Source organism: Sarcophilus harrisii, chromosome 5 (genome assembly GCF_902635505.1).
Source record: "Sarcophilus harrisii chromosome 5, mSarHar1.11, whole genome shotgun sequence".
Taxonomy (NCBI): Eukaryota; Metazoa; Chordata; class Mammalia; order Dasyuromorphia; family Dasyuridae; genus Sarcophilus; species Sarcophilus harrisii.
In genome coordinates this window covers 164,543,349-164,561,699 of record NC_045430.1, presented here as the reverse complement: position 1 = coordinate 164,561,699, position 18,351 = coordinate 164,543,349, and the positions used below count along the sequence as shown (strand labels likewise).

Sequence of the window (18,351 nt, the reverse complement as noted above, 5' to 3'; positions counted from 1 at the left end):
ACTTCATAATCACCAAGCAGAACTTTGATCATTTTACATGAGACAATTTTGGTGTGTAACATATTGGTTTAGAATTAAGAAAATTAAGTTCAATTCATCTTCTGAGGTTTACTAACTACAACATCCCAGCAAAGTTTCTTAAGTCTATTTGCCTCAAGCAACTCTTTAGTATTTATAGTTATAGATGGCTATGATCTATGTTGATAAAATTTCTTATGCTACTGAAATAATCAAATTTTTACAAACTTAAAGTTTATATGTGTGTATATGCCCATGTAAAATGAAAGTTGACATTTGGAATATAAAAATGCATAGATTTATTTATACAATTGGCTACTACTTGTGGACTAGTGAAAGGTTTGCTAAAATTTAATACTTATGAACAAGCATCATTAATTAAGAGTTAAGTATGAGACTGGGGTTTTATTTCTAAAGTTGCAAAACTTGAGACATTTTGTTTGGAATTTTTATAGCTGCAAGAATCTCAAGAATGGCAGAAACAGTCACAGCAATTTATTAAGGAGTTAGAAGAACATAAAGAAAAGTAAGAGTAAAAATATTCTTCTTTAATTTAGTGCTATGACTAGTTGTAGAGCAAATAAAATGATAAGCATAATATATTCAGAATATAGCATAATGCAATCATTTGTTTTTAATTGAAAGATAGAAATCAGTAGATGAGAGGAATAGTCTACTTAACGATGCCTTATTTTGAGATTTTGTGGATATCAAATGTGAATGTGGATATCAATGCTGAAAGCAAAGTGTTTCTGCCATCAAGGAAAATTTACATCCTAATGGTGGCCAGTGAAGGAGATTTGAGCCCCTAAAAATGCCCTTCAAAAAGTGTTGGCTATTTATGCCTTAGCGGGTTTTTCTTTGTTTTCAAAAATAATGTTTTTCTTTCATATCCAATTGTTAGTATGATATAGATTGACACATTAAGAAAGTATATCAAATAAATTATTAAAATTCCTGTGAAACAGAAAAGTGATTGGCTTTATAATCTCCAGAAACAATCATGAGACAACCAAGTCCAATAGGAGAGTAATATTGAGTCAGGAAAAGCTGGATTCAAATCCTGGGTCTGACATGTACTGAGTATGTGATCCTGGTCAAGTCACTGAATCTCTCAGTGCTGACATGCAACTTTGGAAAACTTCAAGTTGCAGGTGTGAATAGGTGAACAATATTTTCCTACAAGTAGGAAATTGTGGCTCCAAAATACTGACTTTACATGCTGATCATGTACAATGAGAATGTATTAAAATATATTTATCTAAATGTTTCATGTCATGAAGATAGGAATGGATACATGCAAATTTAATGTAAGTTCCTTAAAAAGGAAGTACTGCTTTTCTTGATTTTTGTATCCCAGATTCCCCCTACTATCTATCTTCAGCCTCTATGACTTCATATGGATTGACTCCTTATTCTACAAATGCTCTCCCTCCACACCTCCATTTCTTGCAGTCCCTCACTCCTAATCCCAAAGCTCAACCCAAAAAAAGCACTTTTCTGGATTAATTCTTTTAACTCCTTTCTTAAATTACTTTATCTTTACTTCAAATATACATCACACATTTATTTGCCTCTAGATGTTGTTTTCATTCCAGTAAGATAAAATCTCTTTGAAGACTGAAGCCATTTTTACTTTTGTCCTTCTATTGATAGATAAAAGTCTTGCAAGTAAATCCCTAAACCTTAAGAAGAATTTGTTGGATTAAACTGTTGACAATATATGTATCTTTTTTAGGCTTGAAATTGAAAATGCCAGGTTAGAAGCTACAGTAAAACAGCAAGTGGACAAAATTGAGCACATTCAGAAAAATGTTCTGGATTCTACTTTAATAAATCAGGTCTGGAATTTAGTTTTTCTCATTTTATAAACACCTTTTCCTTTTTTAAGCAATAGAATATGGTAAGAATTTTTCATTTAAATTTAAATTTTATAATTTATAATTTATTTATTTATATTATAAATTTTTATAAAATTTATATTTTTTTATTTAATTTATAAATTTATTTTATAAAAACCCAGTCATTTGATATCTAACTATATTCAAATTGATTAAAGATGCTATTAGTGTTAATCATTATATTATAGAAAGGATGAACTTTTTCCATATAAAACTAAAAATTTATTAGCATTACATTGTCGGATTAAAAAATTATAATGAAGTTGCAAGCCACTATTCACATTTTGCAAAGAATTAAAGATTCTTTAATTGATGTCAAATATTCACCAAAATGCTTTAGAGCAAGACAACTGAACCATAATCATGATCAACATAGCAGGCACATAATAAATATATTTTTAATGCTACACTTGGGAGAGCTGACTTGATATGAGAGAATAAGCAACTGGAGAACACTCATTTAGAATTGTAGACTGTTAGAAGAAAGTGAGATCCTAGTGATGAGTTACTACATCATTTTATAATGAGTTAACCATTTGTCAAGTTATACAGACAGCAAGGGGCTGAGTCAAGATTCAGTCTTCAACCTGTGACTATTCCTTTAATATTGAGTAATAGTATCAGAATTAAGATTAATTGTTGATCATGATTATGGCTCAGTTGTCTTGCTCTAAAGCATTTTGGTGAATATTTGACATCAAATTAGTTGTCACAATTGTACTTCTTACCAAATGATGTCTATATTATTAATAAATAACATTTTATTGAGTATTTGTTGGAATTAATTAGAACAGTGAATCAAATTAAAACATACTAGGTGCTCAGTGTGGGCAAATCTCAATAGCCATGTGTGAGTTTTCATCAGACCAGATGCCTGGTCCTAATGTGTAGCACTAATTTCTAGGAGACAGATTTTATTTTTTTGGCACTTGTTTCTCTTTTGTCTTTTCTGTCTTCATAGAAAACCTAGAAAGTGGAATCATTGGCTTATGATTCCAAAGCTACTATTACCAGGCATGAAATAGAGTTCATTTTTTATATTCATGAAACAGATTTTTCATATATTGAACTCCTAAAAAAAGAAGTAACAACCCCCAAAGCCTGAAAATTAATCTTAATTCTGATACTATTACTCAATATTAAAGGAATAGTCACAGATTGAAGACTGAATCTTGACTCAGCCCCTTGCTGTCCGTATAAATTGACAAATGGTATAATGTTAACTCATTATAAAATGATGTAGTAACTCATCACTAGGATCTCACTTTCTTCTAACGGTCTACAATTCTAAATGAGTGTTCTCCAGTTGCTTATTCTCATATCAAGTCAGCTCTCCCAAGCGTAGCATTAAAAATATATTTATTATGTGACTGCTATGTCCCTATATATCAGCATAGATACTGAAATAATAAAGATCTAAAGTGGGTAGTAGTACAAAAATTAGAAACTAACTGGAATGGCATGCTTAATGTATACCACAGACAAAAATAACAAAAGAATATAGTGAAGGAAGAGCTCATTGTTGCAAGGTAACAAGAAAAGCTATATCAAAAAGATAGAACTTTGAGTTGCTTTTGAAGTTTGGGAAGGTATCAGTAGTGAGAGGACAGAACAAGAACAATGCAGTCTAGGAAAATTGCATGAGCAAAAACACAGTAGTATGAGGAGTGTTGTTGTAAAGAAAATATAAGTAAAAGTTGGAAAAATAGATTGAGGTTAGATTTTAGAAAAGGAAATGTAGATAAGAAAAATTTAGCCTCAGCATGATAAACTATAGCAATCTGAGTAGGAAATTAATATGATCTAAACAGTGTTTTGTTAAGACTAATTTAGCATCTTGTAGTAAGGATTGGTAAAACAGTAAAACTAAAATAACAGACTCTTTAAGGGGTTGTTTTCTTGTTTGTTTTTATCAAAACATAGGATTATGGTTTATCTTAATATCACTTAATGTCACTGTGCCAGTTTCCAAATCTGAAAAATTAGAAAGTTGGACAAAGGTGTTCACACCTCAACTTATGATCTTCTGATTAAGGTTATAAATCTGGACTAAGCTGGTAGCCTTGAGATAAAAGTGCAAAGAAAAATATTGTAAAGAGTAAATTTACAGGAATAATAAATGGCTAAATTATAGAAGAGACACATTTTTTATGATGCAAAAAAGTCAAGGAATAAGAAGGTTTTGGGGTACAGACAGATAGAACATTGAGAATGCAGTTTCAGGAGACTAGTAGAAAGGTAATTCAAATTTCGTGGAAATAAACAAAAGTACTATGTTGGAAAGCCAGCTTCAGAGTCAGAAGAACATGGATTCAAATTCTACCTCTGACATGAATGGCTTTGTGATCTTGGGCAAGCCTTGTAAACTCTTGGTGCCTTATGCCATTCCATAAAATTCCTACAATTGCAGATTCTAAATTGAAGGCTAGACGCAGGGCCTACTTTCTAAATGCAGAGGACTATATGTTTGTTTTTAAGATAGAGAAGACCACTGAGAAGGAAAAAGTTGAAAACCTTTAAAGGAAAATAAAAAGAGGGCAGCTCATAATAAGTCATAAACTCATAATCTAGAGCAATAGATACCATTCAAGGAGAATAACAGATAATATCTCAGGCAAAAAGAGATTTGGAGAACAGTTTTATAGCCTAACATAAGAAGATATTTGTAGACATTTCAACATAGGAATGCTTAGAGTTAGGTCTGGTGTGACAAAATAATAGAAATGTATTACTTATCTTGATAATATTACTGTTGGCTGTAGAAAATAGGAAATAGGAAAGACTAGTTCTACTTCAAGTTGTGCATGCATTCCTATCCATTTGAACTATTTTAAACTTTATTAATATTATTAAGATAAGTAATACTTAAATTGAAAATTTTCATTGGTCTAAATTTCAAAAGAAAAAAGGAGTCTATGTTGAAATCAGAGGAAAGCTATGTCATTTTAAGAACAATCATTTTCAAACATCACCAAGAGATATTCAAATAAGCATTAATTTATTTGCTTTCCTAGTAATGTCTATCACTATAGAATCAGTGTTCTCATTTGAATGATGAAAAGGTATCCCATTTCTTCCCAAATTCTTCATTGCTGCTTTAGGCCTCACATAACTTAAGAAGGATTTGTTGATATCCATTTACTATGAATTTTCTTGATATATGCTCAATGTACTAAAAGCTGGACAGTAGACACATGAAAAAAAATGAGAGAACTCAAAAAACAATATGTGATCAAATCCTAATATAGATTATACAGACTATCAAGCTAGTAATGTAATTTCATGGTTTCTCCTTTCAATCTTACCTTTGTTTTGGATTTGTAAATTTACCTAAATAAGGTAATTTAAGGAAATACATTTTGTAGCTGTATTATAAGGATAAAACATTTCATTACAATTGAATTTAAAATAATTTAACCCTAATAATCTTAAATTAGTATTAAAGTTGAAAGATCTTTATTTTACTTGTGTAAGTTGCTAAACTGATATTTTATACAAACAGATTGAAGAACTTAAACAGCATTTGGAAGCAACAGCTTTAAAATGTAAACAGTTGAAATCAATAAATAGAAGTCTTCAAGAAGAGTTATTTTCTATGAAATATCTGCAAAATAAATATGACAACCTGGAAAAGAATAATAGAGAACTGGAAGAACTAGTACTTTATCTTAAGCATAACTTAGAAATTTCTAAATTAGAACACAGTCAAATAGAACAATTTAAACAGGAGATTAAAGAAGAAGCAAAGCAAGAGATTATAGAAAAACTAAGAGAAGTCAACTTATTCTTACAGGTTACTTTATTTATCACTGTTATACTTTTAAAATATTCCCCGGCAATTTAAAGTTTGGGATTTCCACTTCCCCCATTCTAAATCCAGAATTTTGTTTGATTTTTTTCCCTCTGCCTTCTTTTCTATTGGTCTCCATAATCTTGATATCACCCCCCCAAAAAAGAAAATAGGCTTTGAAATCATATGTGAAAATAACCATATATCATGGTATGTTTTTAAAATAATTGGCACAATTTTTTAAATTGAAATTTTGAATTAATTGAATAATTTTTTAAAATTATTCAACATATTTTAATTATAACAAAACATTCTGGAAGATTCTGAAGGTAATTTTTTTTCAGAATTACACTTGTCTTTACAATCTAATATATATTAGCACAAGGATAAGAACTAATAAACTAACATACAAAACAAATAGCTTTTTTTTAGTTCCATTTTAATTCAGCTGACCTTGATAATGAATCCTTTCAAAGTTAGAATCTATTTGGGGGGATTCAGAATTACTCTCTGAATCACTCACTGAAATTGAAATGAAAGCTAAGAGAATATGGCAACATATAATTTTCAGGATAGAGTCAGGCATTTTTGGTTAACTTTATTCTTTGTTTTCTGTTTTCATTTCCAGGAACAAGCAGCATCACAAGAGAACTTAGAACATAACAATACTTCAATAAGAAACCAAATGGAGTGTCGTATTCAAGAACTGGAAGCTGAAATCTCCAAAATGAAAAATTCACATCAAACCTATAAGGCAGCACTAGAAAGTTATAAAAAGTCTTATCGTGAAGAATTAAAAATCAAAGCATCATCAAACAAATTAGACAGGTAAGTTCAAATAAAGACTCTAAGAAAAAAGCACTTAAACATAGATTGATTTTAATGTTTTACCTGTTGAATATAACAAATCCTTAATGGACAGATCTATGACTTCATTGTGAAATGGGGGTCAGTTTTACAGATTATACTTGTACAAATATTAGCAAACCAAATATTTTTTTTTAATGTTAACTAGATAAAAAGGAATGCAGAGCATTACATTGGAAAGATAATACTCTGCCTATAGAGTCAAAGGACCTGGCTTCAAATCTTGTGTCTAATGATTATTACTCTGTGACTTTGGACAAGACCCCCTCCTGGGGCCTCAGTTTCCTCATCTTTAATTTGATTATGTAGTTTCTAAGATCCCTTTCAGTCCTTTATCTATAACCCTATGAAAACTATTTTTAAGTGTTTTATTTATATGCCTTATTATTTCTTTTTGCAATTGCTACAGATTAGTCCTCCCAGGATAATGTTAAATATCTTGAACATTAGAATGACTTTATTATCATTTCACTAAATGATAACAACAAAAAGTTTAAAGTGTTGAGTGAAATGTATAACGGGAATCATAAAATATATAAAACATTATAACTATTATTTTTTTCAATGGTGACAACCAGAACTATCAGACTCAGGGCCATCCTAATGGCCTACACAGCAAGTTGTATCATGCCCCTCCATCCCCTCCCCCCTCCCCCTTCAATTTTCTATACAGGTGAAAGCTTATTGATGAAATAATTACATATATATGTAATTACATCAGGGTTTAGATTAGAGTGTTAGACAGCCAAAAGATACCATCTGTTAAAGAAAAAGGGATGGGTCAATCTTCCTTGCTATATATCTTTGTTGACTTTGTTGGGTAGGTTATATGGAATAGCTTTCCATTTGAGATTCTCAGGACTTTTATTGTATTTTTAAATTTTTTATTTATTTAATTTTTCCCCATTTTTTAAATTAAAACTTTTTATTTGCAAAATATATGCATGGGTAATTTTTTCAACATTGACTCCTTGCAAAACCTTTTGTTCCAAATTTTCCCCTCCTTCCCTCCACCCTCTCTCCTAGCTGGCAGATAAGGACTTTTTTTTTTTTTTTATGCCTCAACTGAGTCACCCCTCCTTTTCTCCCTGGAGACTGCAGCCCTGAGTCTTTTTGCTGCTACCTGATACCCTTAAAACAGCTCTAGTAATTTTAGTATGAATTTATAGAATATAAGTGCTTTTAATGGCATCGTTAAAGATCATATTAGTAAGGAATTACAGATTTGCAAGTGTCTTTTGTGGTTTGTTTTGTGTTTTTTAATTTTCCCAAAACATTATGAAAACTTTTTTCTTCAATCAATTTCTTTATACCACTTGTTAGGAAATGGACTTAATGAAGTAACTCAATTATTCTGTAAAAGCTTTAATAAGCTACATTATTTTTTTTTTCAGAATGAACTATTCAGTGAAAAGTCACAATTATGATAGTACCAACCATTAAGAAAAATTCTAATCATTTATGTCCTTTGAAATGTTCACAGAACTAATGAGAGACTGGCTGAGTTGAGTTCCAGACCACAAACACAAAAGAGTAAAACTTTAGCCAACAGTTTTACTGTATGTCCAGTTCAGGAGATGCCTCTTATTGGGAATCTTCATTCTCCTAGTGTCCTCAATAGAAGTTTTATTCCAAGAGGAGATTTAGGATATCCCATGGGAAACACAGTGTCTTCTCCACATAGTATAGAGTCCTACTTGACAAAGGTTAGTCAAGTAGAATATTTTTTCTTTGTTAAAAGATATTGTGTAAAATATAATGTGAAATTTTCTACTTATTTATTTTTGAATGTTGTACTGTTTTTTTGTGATATATAATAAAGGTGATCCTTTTACCTAATGATAATTTAAAATACTTGATAATTTTTTAAATGTTTTTTAAATCCACAACTATTATATGTACCTGTCATACCTGGTTTTACATAATTTTGTAAACTTGACAAGTAGTATTAATATAAAATTCTATAAATTTAATGCTATTTTCTCACTATCCAAAACATAAAGAGAGGCTTTATCTCCTGATTTATTTTCTCCTTATAATAGCACTTTAGCATTTAAATTAAAATACAGTCTTTCTGTGATTCTTTCTGTTTCTTTTTTCAGAATTTCTTAAAAGAAATATATGTATATAATAAACATAAAAACCCATGCACATATAAACACATCATTTTTAAGAGTTCTAGAAAAATCTTTTGCAAAGCAATCTAATGCAATATGAATAATTATCTCCTACATTAGTTTTTTAGTTCATATTTGTATATAGATTTTCTTAAACTAGGTATAAAACCTTAAGAGGCACTATAGATCTATGGCATCTTTTTCCCATCTTATAAAATGTACCCATTTCTAAGGACCTACCAGCATCCCTGACACAGCATGTAATGTAATCAACATTAAGTTTAGCAACTATTTAGATTTTTTAAAGACTCTGCTAAGGGTCCCCAAAAAATGTATTAATGAATTAGTCAGTCAGTTGATGAATTAATCAGTCAACATGAAAGGATTAATCTTATGGATCTATATCTTGTAAGCATCTGGATGATATATGATAGAGAAATATGAATGTTAATAAATATCTTTCTTCTGAAGCATTTAATTAAAACGTTTGTTTTAAAAACAGATTGTTTGCAACTTTTGAGAAAAATATATTGTATGAAAGTCTCTTTATTATTTCTTGGTTATCACTTCATTTTATTTTAATTGGCACTGAAATTAAATTCATTCTTTGCCCTTTCAGAACCAGCTCACTTTCATTACTTTTCCTTTGTTTCAACTAATTTTTTTCCTGTAAGATATATAAATGTGTGCTTACTTGTTCAGCTCCTTGATCAACAATCTGTTTCTCCCTTCTCTGAAACCAGATTGTTAAAAAGGTGTGCAGTTAACATTGCTTAAAATTGCTTTTTCCTCTCTCTTTGTGACTTGAATCCCTTAATGGTCTAATATCTGATTTTTTTTTTTTAATGTATTCTCCATCTTGGAGCATTTTTTTGTAATTTGAGTTTATTCCAATGGTACAAAGCTGATGGAAAGAAGAATGTAGTTTACACAATTTCAGGTTAGAAAGAAAGGACTTGGGCAAATCATTTTTTCTATATTTTTTCTTTTACAGTGGATTTGATAATTTAGCCTCTTAAAATTGTTTTCTTATTTTAATGTATTTTTATTTGAAATTTAAATGAAAAATAAGAAAAAACAAAATAGAAAAATACAGGAAAAGAAAACCAAAACATTCTCATGTTTCCTACTAGAACATTAGGAAAGCTTCATAATATGTTAACAATGAATTTTCATTTCAAAAATATATATATAAGAACAAGACATTGTATTCATAACTGTCCATCTTTACTTCCTTGTAGGTTTTCTTTTGTACTCTGCTGTGCACTTATTTTATACCTTTTGTTCCTTTCCTCCCCCTTCCACATCTCCCAAAAGCAGATTTCTTTTTTGCCTTTTATAGGGCAGATAACTTAACACTACTCAACCTCTGCCTTTCTTTTTCTCCCAGTACATTTCTCTCTTCACCCTTTAATTTTTTTTAGATATTTTTAGATATTATCCCTTCATATTCAACTCACAACTATACCTTTTGTCTATCGAAACTCCTAACTGCCCTAATAATAAGAAAGTTCTTATGAGTTATAATAGATAGATAAATAGATATACATAGAGAAGTATAAACAGATTAACCTTACTGAGTCCCTTATGAAATTTCTCTTTCCTGATTACTCCTTTAGGCTTCTCCTGAGACCTGTATTTTGAAAGTCAAATTTTCTATTCAACTTTGGTCTTCTTTCTTTGAATGTCCACCTTTCTATTTTTTCATTCTTTTGTTTGTCTTATTTTTTTTCTTGTTTTCATAAAGTCATTAGCTCCTGTTAGCTCAAATCTTAATTTTTAAGGAATTATTTTACTCAGTGAGGTTTTGTTGTCTCTCCTTTCCCTTTGGCCAATTTACTTTAAACATTCTTCTCCTCATTAGTTTTTTTTATGCTTCCTTTTGCATCATTCTATTTTTCTTCCCACTTTTTTCCTCTACCTTTCTCACTTGATTTTCAAAATCCATTTTGACCTCTTCAATGGCCTTATTTTTCTTGGAAACTTTCGGTGTTTGAGCTTTGACTTTATCTTCTTCTGAAGGTGTGTTTACCATAGTGACCTTCTATAGTCAGAATCTTTTTCTGTTGTTTGTTCATTTTTTCCAACCTATTACTCAACTTTTAACTCTGTTAAAGTACATTAATCAACACACCTTATACCACTCTCCAGTCTAAACACCTTATGTATTCCAACTTATCTTTTATCCCTTGCCCATTAATAAACACATCTTATCTCACTGTCATGAATCTATACATCCCTATCTTATCTGTTTGGTCCTCCTAAAGAAATATATTTCTTTATATATTTTTCAGGCTTTTGTACCCTTTATGGTGTGTGCGTGTGTGCGTGTGTGTATACATACATACGTGTGTGTGTGAATACATATATATGTGTGTGTGTGTGTATGTGTTCCATATTTAGCCCATTCCTGATATAATTAGGTTTTCAGAACTGTGAGTCCCCCTCAGAAATAGAGAAACCTCTATTTCTATTTTTCCTCTACACCTCATTCATATAACATAATTACTATTTTTACCTTTTCCTAGACAATTTTGATTTTTACAATCAGAGCAAAATGAACTGAGCCCCAAATCTGAGCTGCCCAATTATTGTCCATCTTAAATATGTGGGATGCAGCTTTATGCAAAAAAACTAAACAATTTGTCCATCTTAAGTCCTTTGAAATTAATCTTTGATATTGATTCTTATATTGGAATTTTCTATTAAGTTTAGGTTTGATTGAGATAAAAGTCCTGAAAATCTGCAATTCCATTAAATGTCAATTATTTTGTGTTCAATATTATACTTAGTTTTACTGCAAATGATGTTTTTGGCTACAATCCTAGTTATTTTGATTGCTGATATACATTGTTCAAGGATCTGCAGACTTTTGTTATAGCTCTGGATAAATCTTGTACAATTCTATTTGTAGCTCCAACATGTTTGAATTGTTTTTTTCTTTGTTTCTTTTTTTAAAATTGTAAGTTTATTTATTTTTAATACACATTGCTTTATGAATCATGCTGAAAACAAAAATCAGAAGAGGGAAAAACCATGGGAGAAATTTTTTTAAAAATAGAAAAAAGAAGTGAACATAGCGTAGGTTGATTTATACTCGTCTCCTTAGTTTTTTTCTGGATGCAAATGGCATTTTGTGAACAAAATCTATTGGGACTGCTCTAAATCAATGAACCACTGAGAAGAGCCAAGTCTTTCATAGCTGATTATTGCTCATTCTTGCTGTTATTGTGTACAAAGTATTCCTGGTTCTGCTTGTTTCACTCAGCATCAGTTTATGTAAATCTTTCCAGGCCTTTCTGTAATCAGCTTGTTCATTAAGATGAACTTTTATATACCTTCATATGTTAATATATGAACCTGTTCAGCCACTTTGGCAATTGATGGCCATCTTCTCATTTTCCTATTCTTTGCTGGAACAAAAAAAAATGTTGCTATAAACATTTTTGCACTCCTTTTGCCTTCTTTATAATTATCTTGGGATACAGACCAAGTAATGGCACTGTTTGGTCAAAGGGTATGCATTTTTATAGCTCTTTGGGCATAGTTCCAGATTGCTCTTCAGAATGGCTAGATCATTTCACAACTAATCAATTCATCTAGTATTAATATATAATAGAAATATATATTAGTGTTAACATATAGTTAAATGACTAATAGTCAAACTAAATTAATGTCTAAGTTTATTAGCAATTTCTTTGGATGTCTACAATTCTTTAAAAGATATTTTGAGTTCTGTACATTATTTATAATTCCTTTATTCCTCATTTACCTCCTTTTAATGTTATTTCAGATGAGACGGGAGTTGGAAAAAAATATAACTAGGGAACTTCATTCAGGTATGTCCATATGGTTCATAAATAAAATGTCATACTTTGATACTATATCTAATTTTTTTTTTAATATGCTACAAAAACTTACATAAAGCTGCTACTCTCTTTTCACCACCGTCAAGTGATCATGAATTCTTCTATGCAGGCATCCTTCAAATATGAGCAATAGCCCAAATGTGGTATTACACATGAATATAGTCACATGCTCTTTAGGGATACAGCTTCAAAGTCACAATAAATATCCAACTTAAACGTTATCAGGCAATTAAGGCTTTTGTTATAAATCTAACCAAAAAATAGAGGAAAGTTACAGCTAAGTAAAAATGTGGCTCACATTTTCCTCAGACCAAAAAAAAAAAAAAAATTTGTAAGTCCAAAAGCAATAATATAATTAAAAAGGAAATAGAGCTCAATAGGAACATAAGTAAGCAAACCACCATGAATGTAATTATATTTGAGGTTTATATACCAACTTCTACTACAGAGGATGAAAAAATATTACAAAATGCTCCAAAATCAATATATATCTTAAATGTAAAAATAGTGACTGACATTTATATAATACAAACTTTGCAAAACATTTTATTTATTTTCTTTTTAAAATTTTTTATTTTTCCTCAGTTATATTCAGAATAATTTTTTCATTTGCTTTTTGCTTTTTGAATTCTAGCTTCTCTCCCTTATTCTCACCCACAATTAAGAAACCACATATGAAGTTATGCAAGATATTTCCACAAAAGTCAGATTGTGAGAGAAAATACAGATCTCCCACCCTAATGAAAATAAAAACCCTCAAGAAAAATTAAATTAAAAAGAGAGATAGGGTAAGAGAGAATGCTTCAATCTGTATTCAGACACAATTCCTTCTCTGGATATGGATAAGATTTTTCATAATAAGTCCTTCGATTAGCCATACATGATTGTACTATTGAGAATAGCAAAGTCACTTACAGCTGATCATCCCAGAACATTACTATTACTTTATATACAGTATATTTCACTTTGTTAATGGAGGACTTTCTAGGATTTTTTTTTCTGAGAACATCCTGCTCACCATTTCCCAAGGAATGACAATATTCCATCACAAATACATACCACAGTTTATTGAGTCATTCCCCAATTCATAGGTAATCCCCTCAATTTCCAATTTTTTTGCCCTAAGAAGAGAGCTGCTATCAATTTTTTTTAAAACAGGTCATTGTCCTTCCCCCCCCTTTTTTTTTCTGAATCTTTTGATATTCATGCCTAATAGTGATCTTAGGTCAAACAATATGAATGAATTTATAGCCTTTTGGGCACTGATCATATCTTTTGATCATTTATCAATTGGAGCATGGCTCTCATTTGTTATAAATTTGACTCAATTCCCTCTGTTTGATCAATAAAGGCTTATCAGCGAAACTTGGTTCAAAAAATTTTTTACAATTATTATTTCTAATTGTATTTCCCCATTTATTTCCTCACTCCTTCCACTCTCTCCCTCCTCAAAAACATTTCTTTGCAAAACATTTTGTGTACATTGTCTGATTTGGACTTCAAACCATACCCAGTATGATAGGTTACTTCCAGGAAAAATTGAGTTCAAGTCTTCCCTCTGATTCCTATTATCTATGAGACCACATAACTTCAAATGTTTAGGAAACTCAGTTGGATCAATGACCATTTTCACGATTCTCATGTCTAAAATTCCTTGAGATGATGTCCCAGATGATGTCCCACATATTATATGTGTGTGGGTGTGAGTATGTGTCTGATGTAAATTGTTTTTTTCTTCTTTTTTTTTTTTTTTCCCTCCAGATAATGCTGGGCTTGAATCTGGACCATGCTGGGCTTCTCCCATAGTACCTACTCATCAGCCTACAGGAACACCAAATGTGAATCAGGATCCGCTTTCCAGGGCAAAACAGGAATACTTAGAGGTTTTAAATAAAAAGTACATGCTTTAAATAAAGGAAGAAATAATGTATAATTATGAAATGAGGTGTGAGAAATAATTTATTTGGACCCCTACTGTATTCCAATTAGTATTAATCAATTTAACAGAATTATATCAAAATTCTGTATATAAGGCCCCAGAGCTGTAGCCTGTAGATTCTAAGTTAATTTGCTTAATCATAGAAAGTAAACTAGAGGCCCTCCTCCATTGTTTTTCCTTGTCATGATGACCAAGCCAAGTGTGATAGAAATGACAATCACATGGAAAATCCCTAAAATATTCCCATACTTCCAGACCAATCACCTGACCCTCTTATGACCATTCAGGTGACCAAACTTATAAGAGCTTGTTCCATTTCCTCCTGCCCAACCTAAGAAGAAACCTGTTCAGCTTGTGTGGAGATATTCCCTACTTCATCCAACTTGTGACCCTGCTAATGTATCACTATTATTTTATTTGCTTAGCTTATGCATCACTTCATCAATAGAATTATTCTATTAATACAGCTGTTCTTGAATCTCCAGACATCTAGCCTCATAAAAATAGGACCTGGGAGGATGAGACATCTCCAGTTGTGAAGAAGTTCTGAGGTCCCACTTCATTAGAGGGAACCATGGACTTTTTAATAAAGTGCCATTGCTTAGAACTCTGCCCAGTCTCTTTTATTGTAGGTGGAATAATTTTGATCCCCACAATGATGGTGACTCTGGTGGGATAACAATATGTGGATCCCAGCCTTGGACCCAAAAAGAAAAGTCACAGTGGCTGGTGTTTTCAGCAATGACTCCCCCAGGGACACCAGTTGTGGGAAGGTACAGCCCTTCCCTATCTGCACCCAAATTAGTGAGTCTGCCTTGATTAACATTAAATTCATTTTTTTAAAAGAAGGATCCTTTATTGGGGACTATTTCAATTTGTGACTAATTTATCTAAATTTATAAACTCCAGATAAAAAATGTAAATTTATAAACTTAAATTTTATTTTGTAAAAATTATATAGCCCTAATTTTAACTTTTCAGACATAGACTATTGAATAATTTTCTCCACTTTTCAAACTTTCATTTTGTTAAGTCCAGGGAGATTCAACAATGGAATTCTTATACTCATTTTTAGCAACTCACCACATAGTTAATTCTAAAACTTTATTTATTTATTTATTTGCATTTAAATTCTTTTACAAGGATTAATTACATCATTCTTGTCATCAAAAGAGAACTCTCAAAGTGGTTGGGGGGAGAAATTTCAGCAGCTCGTGGTATGTCAAGAAATCTCTCTTAAGATCAGAATGATATGGGAAAGATTCCTATCTTTGATTCCCAACCCCTCCTAGTTAATGTAATTACCCTTTAACTCACAAATCCTGATCCCCAGACCCACCCCGATCTGAGCCAACTTTGGGGTTACACCCAAAAGCCCCTCTAGCTAAATTTCCTATTATAAAAGGGACACACTGAGAACCCCCTCTTTGCAGAAGGGGGGCCGAATATGCTAGCCATGTGAGGACCCACTGTCCACTGGACCTTCTATCTGGTGCCCTCCTTATCTCTACTTTCATCTATCTCCTTACTTCCAAACCCAATAATAAACCTCTTTTATCAATCTAGCTTTCGGCCCAATAAATGCCTTTATTGGGGACTTGCTTGGTACTAGACCTCATTTGCCTCCGTATCCTTGCCCCGAATCCAAGGGGGTTGCAGGGTAGTTCTGTTTGACTCCCTGTACCCCAACTCTGCCACTAGACCTCAACTAAACCCTAATTTCATTTAGGTACCCCAAATCTAAACCTCAACAAGTCTCTTGATTTGTAGGGTTTAAGGGAACAAATTTCCCACTCCATTGCTCTGCTGACACCTTGAGAGAGCAATCATTTGAAGTAGAAACATTACTCACCACCACAGTAAGCTGTCCAAGAATTTGACCATACTGGGAGCAATCCCACTCTCTTCTAACCTAAAAAAGGCTCATTTTAATTTTATAAAAATGAGAAAAGAAAAAGGTTATTTTCACTTTTATTTATTTAGGATTATCAGTTATTGACAAAGCTAAATTTTCAGGAAGTTTTAAAGGAAAGTAGGCAAGTTTTGCTGAATGTTTCCTTATAAAAAACCTTTAGATCCTAATTGACCAGTTTGTTAATGTTGTTGTTGTTGTTGTTTTTAGCACAGGAATTGGAAGTAATGAAAAAGAATATTATGTTAACTGTAAAAAAAAAGATGCCCGTGTAGGCAGGTCTCAGGTGGATAGGAAATTGCTCCCCTTGCTTTCATATTCAAGGTAATGTCTAATGCTTTCAATTGGGGAACTTCTCAGAGGAATAGCCAATAAGGCAGGTATTCAGGAATCTAATTCAATTCTCTTATGGGAATTTCCTCTGAAGAAGGTTGGGAATGTCCTCAGAAGAAATGGGGTCAGGCATAAAGTTGAAAATGCATCCTACCAGATCTCAGGACAGGACTGAATTCCATACCAGGGAGATGACTAAAGAAAGAGCTTTTAAGCTGAGTAAAGATTGGTTTCAGAGTGTAGAGGATTGTTTTGGCCAAATTATGAAACTTTCAATTATTTAGAAAGTTATAAAATTTTATTGAATGCCTCCTCCCAAATCAACTTAAAATAAATGAACTATTGATATTGCTAAATTCTTTATGATTGTTTTTTCTTCCTATGGTTATAATTTGAAAGGAAAAAAAGTCTTGAAAAATGGAACTTTAACCAATTCATCTATATTCTAATAAAACTACTATTAAGGTAAACTAAAGTACTGGGTGTATGAATGAATCCAATTGGCTAAAGCAATATTATATTACATTTTTGATAAGATTTGAAAAGTACTAATATTATTAGGAAACAAAGATTATCCTAGGCAGACAACTTAAAGGTTGGCCTTATATTTAATAGAGGAGATAGGTAGATATGTTTAGGAGAAATAAAATGAAAAAGAAAGAGAAGTATTAAAATAAGAAAACCTTAGGAAATTATAGAAGAAATTAGATTTAAAATCTTGTGAGTTTAAATAATTCCACAACTCAATTTAAAAAGGAAACACATTTTCTTAGCGTAGAGAAGTTTCAACTAACCAATTTCTCACTCTGACATTTTGGAGTATTCATTTGTAAAAGTGGTTTTAATATTAGAGTAGAATAAAGATATACTTTAAAATGTACTTAAAGGTGGGATAAGTTTGTCATAGGAAGGAATGTTACTAGAAAGCAGAATAAGGAAATATTAGACCATCTTCAGAAAAGACAATAGTAGCCCTCCTCTGTTAGTTATCCTTCGTCTTTCTAGAATGTAAGCTCCTTTGGGACAGGGACTGGCTGGGTAAAGAGAGATGGAAATTCATGAGAGATGGAAATTCATTTCCTGTAACTTCTGTAACATCCAATATAATGAGGAATCAGGGGAGGGACTTGTGCTTCAGGATAGGAAATAAAATAATGCCTTTGGAGTTAAAAAAAAAAAAAGATAAAAAGGAGTAGAATTGGAGTTTATTTGCCTTTTTGTTATTGTTACTTTTCATCAAACTACTTGAGGTCACTTGATTGAAGCAAGTCCTAATAGAATGTAAATCCCAAAGTGCTCCCAGAAAATGAAAACTTCTTTTGAAATCAGAAAGCAGCTGAAATTAAGTGAGGCTTAATGATACCACTATAACTTAAGTCAATTGTTTAGATAAATTAAAAATACAGTAAAACATGTTGAAACCAATTGGTTAGTGAAAATATGTTCAAAATGTATAATTAAGTGAGTTATTATATTATAAATAAGTTTGAGAAAGAATTATTAAAGAGAGAATTGAAGAATATATATAGAAATGTAGATATAGAAATAAAATAAGTGCATAGTGTGTTTAGATAAGAAATAATCCAATTAAATTGAGCATATGGC

At 31.3% G+C, this 18,351-nt stretch overlaps 1 protein-coding gene across 4 annotated transcripts in view; it reads left to right on the top strand.

Annotated features, from left to right (window-relative positions):
* LOC100920401 (ankyrin repeat domain-containing protein 26-like) overlaps positions 1-14,497 on the top strand; it is a 79,841-nt gene extending 65,344 nt beyond the window's left edge. For 3 of the 4 annotated variants that reach the window (XM_031938884.1, XM_031938886.1, XM_031938885.1), the window contains exons 26-32: positions 474-544; positions 1,757-1,859; positions 5,422-5,712; positions 6,338-6,537; positions 8,060-8,282; positions 12,487-12,532; positions 14,324-14,497. In XM_031938884.1, coding sequence (XP_031794744.1) covers positions 474-544; positions 1,757-1,859; positions 5,422-5,712; positions 6,338-6,537; positions 8,060-8,282; positions 12,487-12,532; positions 14,324-14,472 — 1,083 coding nt within the window. In that variant the 3' untranslated portion in view covers positions 14,473-14,497. Of the gene's footprint in view, positions 1-473; positions 545-1,756; positions 1,860-5,421; positions 5,713-6,337; positions 6,538-8,059; positions 8,283-12,486; positions 12,533-14,323 lie in introns of those variants that run through there. The other variant, XM_031938887.1, reaches the window with a different exon arrangement.
* The last annotated feature ends 3,854 nt before the right edge of the window (positions 14,498-18,351 follow it).